Source organism: Stegodyphus dumicola, chromosome 1, assembly GCF_044657685.1.
Source record: "Stegodyphus dumicola isolate Sdum_Otavi_A_Nest chromosome 1, ASM4465768v1".
Classification (NCBI taxonomy): domain Eukaryota; kingdom Metazoa; phylum Arthropoda; class Arachnida; order Araneae; family Eresidae; genus Stegodyphus; species Stegodyphus dumicola.
The window spans coordinates 192364973-192383050 of record NC_140768.1 but is presented as its reverse complement, the minus strand read 5'-3'; the positions used below and the strand labels follow the sequence as shown (position 1 = coordinate 192383050).

The window sequence follows — 18078 nt, the reverse complement described above, 5'->3', positions numbered from 1 at the left end:
TTATATATGTTACGGTGCAACACGGAAATCTGGAGAACGTCGACGTTCACCGGTGAATGTCAACATTCACCTAGTCGTTTGGTGTATGTCCAAAATTATTTCCAAATACTCATATTTCTGGACTTACGGCGGTAAATGTCGACATTCACCATGTAATAATGGTGAATGTTGAACATATAAGAATATTATATTTTCTTCTCTGTAATTCAGTCGCGAAAAAACGCACTTGAGACTTAAAATATGAACTTAAGAACATAAGAACTTAAAACACACAGTACATTCAAAACGATAAAGGAAAATAATTGAAGTTAAAAACTTACTGAATTATACAGTATGGTCTAAATGAGAAAATAAAATAATAGTAATAAAAAAACTTACTAAATTATTTGATTCAAATCTTATTTATTGCAACAACATAAACTATTATGACCTCTCTTTTTGACCTATACCAGAGCATATCTGTGATTGTCGACATACACCGGTGAGGATCCAAATGTACAAGAATGTAATGCAATATTTGATCTTTCACCGACGTATTTGGTGAATGTTGACATTCTCCGGTGAAAGTCGACATTCTCCAATTTCGGTCTTTCACGGTAACATGTATATATAAAGGAGAGAGAAGACATTTAACAATATGTCAGAAAACATTCTTTAACTTAAAAAACTGTTAACATATTGCATTAGGAAATCTACATAAACTAGTTCATAAATAAAATATATAATTTTAGAGCAGTCATAAATTCATTTTTTTTAAAAAACCGAATCTGAAAGTGCAATAAAAAATCATTTGATATTACAGGAAAATCTGTATTAAAAAATTAATTCATCGAATCATGTATGTATAAAACAAATATTGTATTAAGCGAATACAATAAATAGCATAATTCCGATAAACTTAGGTAACTTTTTAAAAAATAAATCATATTACGGGATAAAGTCATCAAAGTTATAAAGGACAAGTTACAAATATTTTTAAAGTTTTTTTTTTACAATCTAAATATTTAAATGAACTTAATATTATCGTTTACGGAGTATGATATGGAATTGAAGAACTACTAAATAAATATGTATTTCTTCAAATTGTAGATGTGCTTTTCTTCCACTACATAGCTAAAAATATGATATACCTTGGAATCACAGAATTTTCCTGGTTTCTAATTTACTCCTACATAATTTAAAATATAATTTTCAAATTATTAATTTAAATAGAGATACTATAGCTGTTTATAAATCAAAGTTGATTATTAAATACATATTTCCAAGATGTATTTTGGGTATCATTTCATTCATTTTATTTTCTCAGTAATTTTCTCTGTTGGTGAGATTGAAATTAAGATGTATGTCAGAACCTAAGAAATACAGTCAAGTCTTTAATCCAGACTCGTCAGGATTTCGGCGATTCCAGATTATCGGTTTTTCCGGATTATAGATCATCAGTTTAAATCTGGTATGATGACATGCAGAAATTATAAAATTAAAAATATGAAACCGTAATTTATGAAATAATAAGCAGTTATGATCTAAAGAATATCAAAATTTACAAAAAAAAAAAAAAAAAAAAAAAAAAAGCAGTAGCTTAATATTTATTTGTTTACTTTATTAAACATTTCTTTCAACGCATCGTAAAGCTTACATTACGCATAGTCGAAATTAGAAAATTGCAACCAGAAAACTATTTGATGTGTATTCGTGATATTTATAATGACAAGGAATTTGATTTAAATCATATCAAAGATGGAGTACATCAAGATGAAATACTGCAATTAGTAAGGAATTACAAGCTGAATAAAATAAAAAAACATCTGCCCTGAAGATAAGGATAGTGCTGACAGATAAACTTCCAGTTCATTGCGTGTGGTGTCAATCCCCCCCGCAGCAGCGTGAGATTGATAAACATATTTCGGAATGGTTAGAGAATCAAAGGATATGCCTTTATCCATTTTTTGTAGCAATTCCACTTTTGGTTTGATGGACATTGAAACATACTTTCGCTTTGTAGATCCTTTGGCAGCTCCAGCATCGGAAATTCTATTTGACATAATCAAAAGTTCAAGCTTACTTTTATAAAATTGCTCTAACAGTCTGCAAAAAATAATAAGCCGGATCCAATTTGAAATTAAAGAACAACGCAATCTGCGACATTGACTGAAATAGATAATTAGATAATTTTAGCTTAGCATATACTGTCTGTTACACATTTAACGTGCATGCATTCAACGTATTATGCGCATGCGCAGGAAGTTTGTAGCTTTGAGATCCGGATTATAGATCATTCCGGATTAACAACTTTTGACTGTATAGTATACCAGTTCTTATAAGTAAAGTATTGTGAGCTAGAATTTAAAATTTTTACTGAAAAATTCCGATTATATGTATAACGGGAGTGCACACAGTCTTTGTTTCAATGCAAAAAATTTTTAAGAAGTTTTTAATATTGGCAAATTTTAAATGAATTTTTATTTTTTGCAAACTAACAATAAAAAGAATTCCATAGAATTAAAAAATTACACAAAGCACATTGTTAAATTATATTAACTGTTTAATCACTTGCTTAAGCAAGAGATACTCTCATTTCATTAAGTAAGTAGCACTATTAATTATTATAAATATCAGTCATGTTTAGCAAGCCCTTACAAACCTTTTTTTAAATTTACGAGTTTTTTTTAACCTATTATTGTAAAAATAATAAAAAATAACATGTTTTCATTTCCTTTTCAAATGATATATTTTTAATGAGAAAAGTAATTCACCCAGTAGGCACTTTTTTGTCAATTGTTAAAAAATCAAATCTCAGAGGAAGAAAAATGCTAGAAAATACTAATCTTCAGCTACTCCATTTGTTAGAAAGCACAACAAACAAGTTTTGTTTATCATGGGAAGTTTCATGTATCATCAACTTATATGTGCCACTTGTAAGAAAAATAAATTGTTCTCAAACACTAAGGCATTTTGAGCAGACTTCACATATTTTTTTTAAAAAAAAGCACTTTTTGTCCCTGTAGCTAGCAGGTAATCTATTGGAAACACAGCTGGCAGTGACTTTATACTATGTATGCTTTACCCAAGTCCTGACTTAATGTCTATGCTGATTTCTTTCCATTCTATGTTAATCACCAATTTCCAAGTACCTCTGAATGGCTCGTTTATTGTAAAATGAAGAGTCTGAAGATATTCATGCCTATTCATATCTTCAATGTGGTAAAGGCTAGCTGAATCCTATACTAGCACACATCTTTGGCTATCTTGCAAAGTATGGTACAACTGATGTTCAGTAGGCATTTTTTGCTTTAAAAACATGAATGCCTGGAACACATTTTATGTTATCTTTCTTGAATTTATTGGTGATTAGAAGGAGAACTTTCTTTCCATCTAAATAAATTACCAAAATACTGGTAACATGCACTTTCAAGCCAGTGAGGGAACAGAACTCCTCAAATGCCATTTCAGATCCTTAATCTATAAACACAAGAATTTTATTTGTAATACATATTGTAGAAATTGTATTTCAGAAAGTTGTCAGCAGCAATAAGACCCAAATGTTACATTATATATATATATATATAATTTTAATATCTTTCTGCTCAACTAATGCTGTTGATCTTAGTGAGAGTTCATATTGCTGAAGGAAGTCATCCATCCAATATCTTAATGCTTTGAATGCAGGAGATATGCCTAATTGTAGTGCAAATGCAAGAGCCAAATACTTGAATATCAGCTTTGCAAGCCTATTTCTTAAATAAAATGTTGTAAGTATTATACGTGTCTAGTATACTTATATTAAATCAGTTTAAAAAAATATCGATTGCCGACCCGATCCATCCTTATGCTTCATTTTCCGGTACTTGCATATTATCGCAACCAGGTTGGCGCGATTTGTAAGTTTGAGTAAAAAAGTATGAATAGAAAGAAAATGTACATTTATTAATTACAGATAATTTTTGATACAGTTTTTTATATTATTTTGTTTTAAAATATAAAATAGCAATTAAACCCTTCCGGTTTCGAATTTGAATAAGTTCAGAATTATTTTTTCCGCGGAAATCTTTTGGCTATTGCTTTTAGCACTGATTGAAAACTGTCTTCGCCATTAACAGCTTGAGCTTCGCGCCATATAAATTCGATAAGGTATGAGTCAAGATGATGACGGGCTGTTCCTCTCTGTTTTTTGTTGCGCCATTTGGCTGAGCCCCACATGTGCTCTACATGTTGTGTGTGAACGTCCGTGTTGGGATCCACAAAGTTATATTTGTGATTAACAGTTCAAAGCAGAAATTCAGCATTTTCGAACTCACTTGTATTGTATCCTTTCCAGCAATTCGAATAAATGATGCTTCCTTCCTTGATATTTTCGCAAATTTTTTCCATGAGGGTAACAGCGCTTCTGTTAGGTACAGTAACCAAAAAAGTAATTAAAGTATTTCAGGGCATTCAATTTAACCAGTAAGAAAAATAATTTCTTTACGAAAAACTACGTATAACCTTAGGGTTGCCGTAAGTAGGGTAGCCAAATATGGCGATTTATGCGAATTTTGGCCTGGTTGCGTTAATACGCAAGTACCGATTTTCCTTATCCATCTGTTGACTAAGATAATTATATTCTGATCACTATTTTTGAATAATTTGCAGATCTAACTTGCCTTTTCAGAAAAAAAGTATGATTTAAAACACCAAGAATTCTCAATAATTCCTTCCTTGAAAAAACAGCTCTTTTTTTACACTCATCTTATTGAAGGATCTAACTTGTATTACCTTTAAATTCATCAATAAATCCAAATACTACTAAATAATATAAGACTTGCAACAGAGGAATGGCAAGAAAAACTGTTAACAATCATGGACCACAAAAAAAAAAAAAAAAAAAAAAAAAAAAAGAGAGAGAGAGAGAGAGATGAAAAATTACAGGCATTAAAAATTCAGAAACCATTTCTTTACTTCACACAAGTATATTAAGCTTGTTCATTACAATATGTGATATACTGTCACAACCATATATTATTATCAAATGTGCAAGTACAACAAATCAGCATTCTGATTGGTCTTTTGGAAAATGCCTGATTGATTATCTTAACTAGGGCTTATATTATGAACAACGATTTAAAAAAGTAAACAGTAATCATGACCATATTTGTTATCGAGTGTGCACATGCATCCATTTTTCATTTTAACTGGTCTTTCAGGATAAGCTGACAGATTATCCTAACTAGAGCTTATATTATGAGCACCTGATAAATAATTGTTTTATTTTTTGGAAAAAATATTTAATGTAAAAAGATTAAGAAAATGCATACTTCAAAGAAAACGTAATTTTTAGTTTATTTGCAACAATTTGAAATTTGTAACATTAATTTCAGAAACTACGAATGTCAAATCACTTTCGTGAGATTACACGATACTAATTTAAAAGATTACGAGCTGACGAACTGCTGTTTTAGGAAAGGCAGGAAGAACAAATAAAACAAGCAGCAATTACAATAGTCACATGAATTTATGAAATCGTAGGTTTTAATAAGCAAAATTAAAGTTGCAATCAATTATAATCAAAAGCTTACCTCTGCTGGGAAAATGATGATGCCTAGATACACCTTTTGTTAGCAAACTTTTTGATGGCTGGTACTTTTTCTGCACCTTCCCATAACCTGAAATGCATACACACACAAAATTAATTAAAAATTTTTAATTAAAAAATAGTAGTAATAATGATAAAAATAATAAACAGAAAAATAAAAAAATATCTTATACATTTGGTCTCAACAGAAAAAATATACGACAAGAATCAGATACAAATGCACAGGGGGTGGGAGAAGACTTTCATCAAAAGCCGGACTGAAAGAAAGAATGGAATAATAATGATGCACAAATTACAAAAATGCTAGTTCATTCATTGCCAGATCAGTAGAAAGGTAAAAATTAGAAGATGCCCCAATAAGAACTAAACTTCAGAAAAATAAACATGTGCAATTTATGTTGATAGCAATTTTTTTCGGAATTGACATTTATAGACAGATTCTTGCATTCCAATACAATATTTAAAAAAATTTTTAATTTTAGTTTTAATAAAAGTTGACTATCTTTAGAAACAAAAAGAAATGAAGATATTATTTTTAAAATATTCGAATTTACCAAATTATACATTTCCTTCTGTAGCAGAATCTAATGTGCAAACATACTTTTGTGAACAGTTGTATAAATCCTGAATTTTTTTAACATATGAAGTAAAAAATATCCTAAGGGATAAATGCACACTTTATTAATAAATATAGAAGTCAAAAAATTAATTGCATTTATTTTTTGACTTCTATATTTATAGTAACAAGTCTCTTCGTATGATAAATCAATTACTGAAAAACAAATTTAAATCATATTTAGCAAAAAATTGTGTTTCATTACAGAAAAAAAACACAGTATTTACTCTGTAGTGAAAGCTGTTGGATGCTAGCAGTTTTTTGCATTTTCTTCAAAAACGATAAAAATGTTAACGGTTTCGGTGCTTACATCAACCAAGAAACACAATTAAAAAAAAGCATAATATCACAAGACATAACATTTACACTTTCATTTGATGTAACCCCAACTGATTTTCAATTAACCATCTTTTGGTTTTAAGAACAAGGATACGTAAATTAACTGTTTTTGCTACATTTTTTCTTGTATATGAACAACAACAAAAAGAAAAAAAAAAAAAAACGATGGTTGATCTTTGGATTATGGTAACTTGGCGAAAATTTGGCGACCAACTCTGCTACAGCAACCCTCTATTTTTTTTCGCCGCCATTTTGTCTTCACGAAGTAAAGACATATTTCTTTTCTTTTTATTTACTCAACACTTTTCCAACAATCTGCTAGCCGAATTACACTTATGCTAGAAATTTTATGGAATAAAACTGCTTAATCATGACAAATATTAACTGCAAAATTGGGAAAAAGTGCAGAATCGCAAACACCTTGCCACGTTTTTCAAAATCGCACATACACAGTAACCACGTACACGTCGACTTATTTTTACTTAAAAAAAATATCCCAGAATTGCACAAAAAATGGCATTGCGCTTACTCTTGACTTTATCCATCTAAACTGCTATTTTCTCATAAATTACAAAAATTTACACGAAAATGCAGGAAAATTTTGTGAATCTTTAAACTCGGTAGAAGCAGATATATGAAATTACCTGATCGCGAAAAAGTAAATACCCTATCTAAGGATGAACATTTCCACGTATAATATAAATAAAATATCCAAAAACTTTTACCTCTAAATTATCTATTATAAACATCACCAACGAATTCATAACAAAACATTAAAAATGGTTACAAATACTTAGTGTCAAATATTTAAATTATTTCCATGCACATTTACATCCACTCAAACGTATACCAAATTGCTACAAACATATAATTCACAAAATAACTATCATTTAATTAAAATATAATTAAACCATGTACACGTCAACTTATTTTTACTTAAAAAAACATCCCAGAATTGCACAAAAATGTATTGTGCAACTCTTCACTATATCCACGTACACTGCTTTTTTCTCATAAATTAGAAAAATTTCACGAAAATGCATGAAAATTTTGTGAATCTTTCAATTCGGTAAAAAGGACATATATGAAATTATCTGATCGCGAAAAAGTATATACCCTTTCCAAGGATGAACATTTGCACGTATAAAATAAATAAAATATCCAAAAACTTTTCCCTCTAAATTATCTATTATAAACCTCACCTGCCAATTTCTAACGCAAACATTAAAAATGGTTCCAAATACTTAAATTCTTTCCATGCACATTTATTTCTACTCAAACGTATTCCAAAATACTACAAACATATAACTCTCAAAATCACGATCATTAAATTAAAAAACACTACTTAAATACAAATAAGCACATACATTAAATTAATAAAAATTAGCTTAAAATCCTAATTACTTTAAACTAAATCATTGCTAATAACAATTTTCCAATAATACCATATTAATTTATTTACTCCTTACATTTAGAACAATGCATAAAAATAATATCCTCAAATAATTAAGAATACTAACTTACCTAATCTACAGAATCTTGAGTGCATGGCGGATCACAAAATGTCCATTTTCACCAGATTTCTTGCACCGCCATTCAAACTTATCTGTAATATCCTTTCTTTCACACAATCTCATTTCATACCCACATGTTGGACATTCATACTAATCCACAATTAAGCAATTCTTTTCAATTACACATAAACACGATAAAAATTTCGGATTCACTTTATATAGGGCCATGGTTCTGTAGTTCATCTAAAGCATCATTATGGCATTCATTTTCTTTAATTGTTAACAAAAATGGAAATTTATTAATAAAAAAACGAATCTTTTCAAAAGATGAATTTTCAATTTGTTTCAAATTTGCCACTTCAGCATTTAAAAGAACTTCATTTTGCAAAGGAAACTTCCTTACAATGTAATCACAGGCTGAGGAAAAGTACTTTCTAACACATTGAAAAAATTCTTTTTTCTCATGATCTTTCAAAGAATTTACAAGTTCTCTGGTTTGATTTCCAATTATAAGATCATTGTCATCCTTTTGATTTGCCAAAGTATTATAGGCAACATGAATCAACACACTCTTTCTCACAACGGACGGTTTTACAAACTTAGTATAAAGTTCTTTCAAAAGATCATTAAGAATTTGGATAAGCAGGGGAGATTTTGGCGAAACTGGTTGTAGAAGGGTATTTACACTTTCAAAAATCTTAATGGTACTTAACACAAAACTACAATATGCTTTGTTCAAATCCGAAGAAAGAAGATAGAAAATCCTTTCCTCCTGGCTAATAGAAGACTGTTTCTTCTTCCCTTCAACTTCTTTAACAAAGTTGACCTTTCAGGAGTCTTCTAAGCATTTTCTTTTTAAAGGGTTTGATTCTGTGTGTTGGCTTTTCCCTTTTAAAGCATTTTGATTAGAAGCAAAGTTGGTTTTCGGAATCTTATATGCCGACAAATTTGATGGGATCTGTGGTTTCGTTTTGGTCTCTTCGTGGAAATATTTTACAATGCATCCAACTGTTCAATAAACCTTCCTAGCGCCCTGCCTAAGGATAACCATCTCGTGCATACATCTTTCATAATTTTTCTCGTTTCACCAGAGCACAGTTCTTGGAAATTCTTTAGGCTTTCTTTCCTTTTTACACTTTTTTCCAGATATAAAAACACATCAATCAGAAGCTGGTCAATATTTAATGGTAAAGCAGCTGCAGCTTTTTCTGCTGCCAAATTAATTAAGTGGCATGGGCATCCAATACCAATTAATTCATTTTGTTCTTTTTTGAGGAAAGAGGCTACACCCTTTTTGTCACCCACCATGACATGAGGATTATCTGCACCAAATGAAATGCAGTTTGATATTGGGATGTTAAGTTGTTTCAACTCATTAATTACCAAAGAGGCAATATTTTCCCCCGTAGCGTCTCCATTCAACAATGGAAGATGCAAAAGATGAGTTTTCATTTCATTAGAAACATCACAGAAATATGTGACAACGATGGGGTAAAGCTTCCAATCGCTGTTGTTGCTGCCATCGATTGACACCGAAAATGCTGAATTCTGGAGTGCAGCTATCGTTTCACTTTGTGCATCACAAGCAATTTCGTTCACAATAGAAGATGTTTTCGTGCGAGCACAAGCATATTTCTGAGCGATCTTGAAGTCGGGAAACATCCGTCTGAAAAGTTGACCAGCGTGATCGGCAGCGCTTTAGCGGCACGTTGTGTTCGATGAGGAATGCAGTAAACAAACACTCTGCAAAAATGACATCGGCATCCGAATTCGTAGCCGAATTTGAAAAAAAAATCATCCACTTTCTTTGACGTTGTTGAAGCCAAAGCATTAACACTTCATGCTTTTTAGACTTAACATGCTTCACAATGTCGCTTCTTCTACCATGACTTATTATGAAGTCACACACGCACACGTTGCAAAATGCATAGTTATTTCTTTGAAGGATTCTTTAATTGTTGGAAATTCGGCTTTGTAGGCAGGCCGAAAATATTGAGAATATGGTTTTTTTGAACTCATTTGAAATGAGTGACATTTCGTAACAACGACGTATTACGAAAATTCGTAGCACGTTGAAAAAAAAAAAAAAAAAAAAAACAACAACAGAATGCGACAATCCACGCTCGCTGAGTCCGAGCTGTGTAATTCCCTTGCTGCTGAAGCGAACGCGAAAAAAATAATCTGGCACCCACAAGAAAAGAGTGGGAGAAACAAGTTCAGCGCATTGGATTGGCTGATTAAGCGGCGAGTTGGGAGAAACCGCAGGTTACTAGATTCGAAGTAGTCGGTAGTTGGGGGTTAAACACGACGCAATTGGCAAAAATCGCTGAATTGGTGAAAAATTCTAAAATTTCGACAAAAATCACTAAAAACACTTGAAAAAGGAAAAAAATCATAAAAAATGGATTACGATCGTAAAATCGTAAAGACAAACGCATTTTCGTAAAAGTTGGCAGATATGCATATATTTACCCTTATTTTTCCCCAGTTATTGTAGGTTGTATAAAACATAAGTTTCAGGATTAAACCAGTAAAGAAACCCAAAAAAACTTTCCTCTGACAATTAGTTTATTCAAATACAGTCAAAAGTCATTAATTTGGACACCCATAATAATATTCGGACCTCAAAGCTAAAATCTTTCTGAGATGCTCCGCGTTGACGCATGCGCATAGGCGTTTTACGCGTGCGCGCAAGACATTTACGACTGCGCATATGCGTCTGCGCAAGCGCAGAATACGTTTTTGCGTGCGCATTTAATGTATAACGGACGGTATAAGATAAAATTATCTAATTCAGTTAATGTTGATGATTGCGTTGTTCCTTAATCTTCGAATTGGATCCGGCTTATTATTTTTTGCAGACTGTAAGAGCAATTTTATAAAAGTAAGCTTGAACTTCCGATTATGTCAAATAGAATTTCCGATGCTGGAGCTCCCGAAGGATCTAGAAAACGAAAGTACGTTTCGATGTGTGCGAGGGGGGGGCGCAATGAACTGGAAGTTGATCTGTCAGCACTATCCTTATCTTCAGGGCAGATGTTTTTATTTTATTCGGCTTATAATTCCTTACTAAATGTAGTATTTCATCTCGATGTACTCCGTCTTTGATATGATTAAAATCAAATTCCTAGTCATTATAAATATCACGAATACAAATCAAATAGTTTTCTGGTTGCAATTTTCTAATTTCGGCTATACGTAAAGTGCTTTACGCATGCGCGCATTGAAAGACATGTTTAATAAAGTGAACAAATAAATATTAAGCTTCTTTTTTTTGTAAATTTTGATACCCTTTAGATCATAATTGTTCTTTATTTTATAAATTATGGTTTCATATTTTTAATTTTATAATTTCTGCATGCCATCTTACCAGATTTAAACTGATGATCTATAATCCGGAAAAATCGATAATCCGGAATCGCCGAAGTTCCGACGAGTCCGGATTAAAGACTTTTGACTGTAGTGCATTTTAAAATTCCATAGCCTTATATAATGTACTGCCACTATTTAGGAAAAGTTAACTGATACAGTAGTCATTAGAAAGCAAGTTTATATTTTTCAGCAATTGTTAAAAAAGAAAGAAAGAGACTAAAGGCAGTGATAAAGGAGAAATCAGAATCATATGAAACTTCAAGGAAAAGGAAGAGAGAAAATATTCATAGAAATAAACTGTAGCAGCTAAAGATGTGATGTCATCACAAATCAAGTAAAAGATTTTGTTTGTGTCTCACTAATTTGTTTCTCTCCTTGAAGCTCCAAAATTCCAAGATTACAAGAAAAAGTTTCCAACTCAGATTCTTGAAAAACAACTGATGTTTATTCCATGCTACAAAAGGATCATCTAAAAACTGAACTTAAGAATAATTTATAGATCAGACTTCTGAAATAGGATTAGTGTCATTAGTCTTGTATAATTTATTATAGAAAACAACTTATACACTATAATTCTGGAGACTTACAAACTGCTGATAATCACTGTTACCATTCCAACGACTACTGCTGAAACTGAGAGATGCGGCTAATCTTTGAAAAAGTGGTAAAAGGTAGTTTGGCGACATTTTGGTAAGGTGATAAAGGTAACTAGCTAGGACTTTAGCAGTGTACATGGATAAAGTCAAGAGTGTGCGCAATGCCCTTTTTGTGCAATTCTGGGATTTTCTTTAAGTGAAAATTGGTTAACGTGCACATGGATACCGTGTATGTGCAATTGGTTGATCTTTACAATATGGTAACTGGTAGTTTGGCGACATTTTGGAGGCGATAAAGGTTACTACCTGGGACTTTGGTAATAATGTGAGCAGTACTCAGTTCCGATTTATGCATTATTTTGCGTGAGGGAAATGAGAGATCATGGGATATGTCATGTGATATTAATGGACGAATTACAGTTCTTTAATCGGAAAAGGGGGGAAATCGGGAAAAAATCTGGAAATTTTGTATTTAGCTTTATTCTGTGTTGTGTGAAACAGTGTTGGTTAATTTTTGGATCCCATGCCCCTAACTAAAGTGAATTCGAAATGGGTATTTAGGCATTGTGATAAAGAGAAGTTTGCTTTTCATTTAGCGGAGGAAGCATGGAGGAAAAATTCGCAGAAAAAATCTTTCAATAATTTTATTGAATCAATTAGAAAAGTGTATCCGCCACGTAATCAAGATTCTGAAGAAGATTAGGTAAGTTAGTATTTTTAATTATTTGAGGATATTATTTTTATGCATTGTTCTAAATGTAAGGTGGAAAGGAATTTGGTATTATTGGGAAAATTGTTATTAGCAATGATTTAGTTTAAAGTAATTAGGATTGTAAGGTAATTTTTATTAATTTAATGTATGTGCTCATTTATATTTTAACTAGTGTTTTTGAATTTAATTATATTTTAATGAAATGATAGTTATTTTGTGAATTTTATGTTTGTAGGAATTTGGTATACGTTTTAGTTGAAGTAAACGTGCATGGAAATCATTTAAATATCTGACACTAAGTATTTGTAATGGTTGCGGTATGAATTTGTTGGTGACGTTTATAATATAATAGATGATTTAGAGGTAAAAGTTTTTGGATATTTTATTTATTTTATATGTGGAAATGTTCATATTTGGAAAGGGTAAATACTTTTTCGCGATCAGGTAATTTCATATATGTTCTTTTTACCGGGTTTAAAGATTGAGAAAATTGTCATGCATTTTCATGAAATTTTCTAATTTATAAGAAAAAAGCAGTGTACATGGATATAGTGAAGAGTGTGCGCAATGCCATTTTGGAACAGCTTTAGTATAGCCCACCTTCAAAGTTTGGCGAATTTGGTTTGGCGCCAAAGCACATGAAATACGTTGTTTTGAAAAATGGTTGCCATCCAGATTTTCGACGAAACTCCGTGTTTAAAAAAAATGGTGGCCATCTTGATTTCACCAGAAATCATGGATAATAGAAATAAGTTTATGACTATTATACACGGTTTTAAGAGAAAGAAATATTAAGAAATGATTAATAAAAATGATTAAGGTTAAAAGGATGTAATTTTAAAAACAATACCGGAAACCTTTAGCTATTTCACCTTTAATAAATAATTTGGTGTGACGTCACAATGTATTCTCCATGCTACGCGTAAATTGTATTTTCTCTTTAAAAAAAATAATGAATTGTTTATTATTGTAAATTAACATCAAATTCTTTAAATTTACATTTTTGAGCTTAGGAGTAACTGAAAATAAGTATAATAAATTGTTTATATTTAAAATTATCATGATACAGTAAGCAAATTCTACCAGTTATTACAACGATAAAGAACGTCGCAGTCTCATACTTGTATTTCATACAGCTTCAGTATTTTCAAAGATTTTTAAACTTTAGCATTTATACAAATAAAAAAAAGTTTTTTTTAATTAATACTCTGGAACATATCAGTTTTATCATATTTACAAATTAACGTTTTGCTACGTAACAACATAATCACTTATATACCAGTAAGTAGACAATTTTCATTATTTTCTAAAAATTTTAAACTTCACATTAATGAAAAACAGGTTCTTAAATTTCTAAATCACATTATATTCTTTGTAGGCAGGCATACTAGAATTCTACACATAAATAAATAAAAAATTTAATTTCTCGCAATGAAAGAAAATATTATAAGGAAATAAATACTACAAATTAGGAACACTAAGCAATGCTTCACATACACACACACATACAGTGTCTCACAAAAGTGATGGGACACTTATGCTTTACAAAAGCCAATGCAGTGAGCAATGCTGAGGTCAATTTAATAAAAATACAATTGTTTAGAAATATCAATTTAATAAAAATACAATTGTTTAGAACGGAGCAAACAATGGCTCACATAAGTGATGGGACACTTACTTTTCCATCAAATATTTATCCAAAAATTTTACTTTATAAAAGGTTTTAATATTTTGTTGGATTTCCTTTTACTTTTAAAACATGATTTAATCTTCTTGGGATGGATTCGACTAATTTTTTTGCGATTTCTGGAGTGATTTTACCCCATTCTTCTTGAAGCACCGATTTTAATTGTTGTTTTGAAGAAATGGTGTGTTTGCGAAATTCTTTCCTGGGTTTTCTCCACACCAAGATTTTACCGTCAGAATCAAATATATTAAATTTACTCTCATCAGCAAATATAACTTCATTCCAGTAATCAGAATTCTTATTTATGTTGGATTTTGCGAAAGCCAGTCTGAGGTTTCTATTCTTTTCATTCACGAAGAATGTTTTCCTGGCTGCTCTACCGTGATATCCAGCAAATCGAATTACTCTTCTAATAGTCTCAGGATTAACAATTACTCCATATAATGCTTGTAAATCAGCAGCAACTTTGGGAGCACTCATTCTTGGATTTTTTTTAATATTTCGAACGATAATTCGCTTTAGTCCATTGGATAGCTTTGATGGTCGGCCAGGTCTTCTTTATCCTGAATCATATGATTCTTTTTATATCGTTTAATGATATTAAAAACCGTTGAATGACTCAGGTTAACGGTTTTAGCAGTTTCTCTAATAGAATTTCCACGTTCAATATGCAACTTAATAACTAATTTTCGAATTTCAGGCAAAGTTTCTTTTCGTTTAGCATTCATGGCTGCACAGAGATAAAAAACACAAATATTCCAAAACAGACTGGAGAGAAATACTGCAGACGATTGCGATAAATTATTGCCAATTGCTTTGAGTAAAAATAAAAACCCAAAAAAATATTTTTATTGCTTACTTCAGACGATTTTTGTTGCATAGTACGTAGTAGTATCTAATGGTGTCCCATCACTTATGTGAACCATTTTTTGCTCCGTTCTAAACGATTGTATTTTTATTAAATTAATATTTTGAGAAAATGTATGTGATGTAAAAATTGTTACTAAATTTAAACATGAAACACACCCACAAAAAATTTTTACATGTTTTTTTAATTTATTTTATTACAGTTTCCTTTTGTAAAGCACAAGTGTCCCATCACTTTTGTGAGACACTGTATTATCAAAGAACTCATATTATCAAGTGCGATTACGTTTGCAAACACTACGTATTATAATAATGAGGTAAAAGTTACTTATAGGGTCAAAGTTTACAGTTTTGCTACTGTTGAGTAGATCGTCGGGCTATCGATATATATCGTAAGTCGGAAAGAATTATAAACATATCAAAACCAAAACATTAGAATACAATTTAAATGAAAAATGATGTCTTAAATATAATTCATAATTAAAACAACAATACAAATTTAAAATACACAAATGATATGTTAAACATTGCATATAAAATACATTACATTACAGCTCGTCATCACACATTATCTCGTTTTCCTTTGTACACAATGAAATTCGCCCGAAAAACATCAAAGCTCGGTGTCCATGTACACATCCATCTATTTCCACCTTAAAAATATCAGAGAATTGCACAACCTCAGCATTGCGCACTACATTGGCTCTGCCCATGTACACATCGATCTATTTTCACTTAAAAAAAACATCCTAGAATTGCACAAACTAGGCACCGCACACAACCTCGGCATTGCGCACTACATTGGCTCTGCCCATGTACACATCTATCTATTTTCACTTAAAAAACATCCTAGAACTGCACAAACTAGGCACCGCGCACAACCTCGGCATTGCGCACTACATTGGCTTTGCCCATGTACACACATAGGCGCCAAAAGACCTCTCAAAAGGAATCCATCCATCAAACTTTATGGCAACCCCATCAAGATAGTTAAACAACTCAAATACTTGGGCTTAATCATTGACTCAAGGTTATCCTGGCTTCCGTATCTTCAGTATCTAAAAATAAAAACAGACAGTCTTAAAAATTACATGCAGAGAACAGCGGCTCCAACCTGGGGCATTTCATCGAAACTGCTAAAACATTGGTATCTCACCGTTACTCAGGCCATAGTCTTATACGGATCCGGCATTTGGGCAAAACATCTAACGGTACAAGAGAGGCGCCTACTTAACTCACTCCAACGCCCACACCTTTTGCAAATAAGCAGAGGATACAGGACAACTTCAACAGCGGCACTGCAAGTCCTAACAGGGATACCACCACTAGACTTAATGGCAGAGCGAGAGGCGGCCATCTCCAATACTCTCCGACTTGGGAAAGACTATAAACTCTGGAACAGGAACTTGCATACCTCGTAATATATGCACAAGATCTTTGACTATCCCTGCCACCCAGCCCAGCATAACCTCGCGGAAAATATATACACGCAGACACTTCTCTGTCGGCAGAACTCAATAGCCATCTACATGGATGGTTCCAAAACAAAGGATGGCACTGGATGCGGCTTATGCACAATGATCGATGGAGAAATCAAATACCGCTGGAAACGTAGACTCAATCCGAACAACACAGTCTACCAAGCTGAATTGTTAGCTATTAAAAAAGCAATCGATCTCTCATATGGTCACCAAGAAACTGTCTATATCTATAGTGACTCACTGTCGAGCATAGCCGCCATAGAAGGACCAGCCAGCCGAGACCCCTTCGTACTCAACATACAAAGGGCATTAGTCAACCTCCCACTCAATTATCGTCCCATCATTAGCTGGGTACCAGCGCACACAGGTGTAGTCGGCAACGAGCTGGCGGATGAACAGGCAAAACAAGCGGCTTCGGGTATCTTCCTGCCAGAACATGCTCTACCTCTGCCTTCCTCTTATCTCAAAAAGATTACACGCGGCGACCTTTACGCAGAATGGCAGCAGAGATGGGATACTTCCCGGACAGGTCGAAGGACGTATAAATTTATCCCAAAAGTTACAGACCTTGTCTTCTCCAACTCATCTTCATTGACTACGTTCCTCTCTGGGCATGGCCCGTTTCCTGATTACCTACACAGATTTGGACTGTGATCTCTGTGAATGTGGACTAATCGGAACGCCAGACCATTATGCATTTACATGCAGATTGACAGAGGCGCACCACATGCGTCCTCCTTCAGATAGATATTGGAGGGAATGGACAAAAGTGCTACTAGAACGGAGGGGTGCGTGCTTTAAGCTTCACAAGATCATCAAGTTCTGCAGGGTACACTTTTCATTTGTCACCTAATACCTCCCAGCGCATAACCCTGCTACCAGATAAGTAATATCTGTTTGCTACTGTTATGTCCATATTATTTTCATCATACACTTATCCTATTCGTTAGATGCATTTAACATATTACCTTAAATACTACACTTTATGTGACTTTTACTTGACTGTAATAATCATCCTCGATGTGTTTATAGTATTAACTTAATTATTATAATTGATATCATATGCTTTCATTTTAATCTGAATTTTGTAACTACAGTATATGTTGTCAACACATTAACGTGTCTAATATATTAATTTAATCATTATAATCGTAATCTTAAGCCTTCCACTTAAATTGAATGTAGTAAATACATAATCCAACGTATATATATGTAAGTGGATTCCCATCAGCATTAAGTAATGAACTGACACTCTTATAAGTATGTTTCATAAGCAAATTATCTTAAGAATGTATTATATTATGTATATTTAAGCATTGCCATAA

The 18078-nt window shown here is 32.2% G+C and overlaps 1 protein-coding gene across 1 annotated transcript in view; it reads right to left on the bottom strand.

The window, feature by feature from the left end:
• LOC146999428 (uncharacterized) overlaps positions 1 to 18078 on the bottom strand; it is a 28683-nt gene that overhangs the window by 2504 nt on the left and 8101 nt on the right. Inside the window, exon 2 of the mRNA XM_085824269.1 lies at positions 5553 to 5639. Within this exon, the coding sequence (XP_085680395.1) occupies positions 5553 to 5639 (87 nt within the window). The remainder of the gene's footprint in view (positions 1 to 5552; positions 5640 to 18078) is intronic.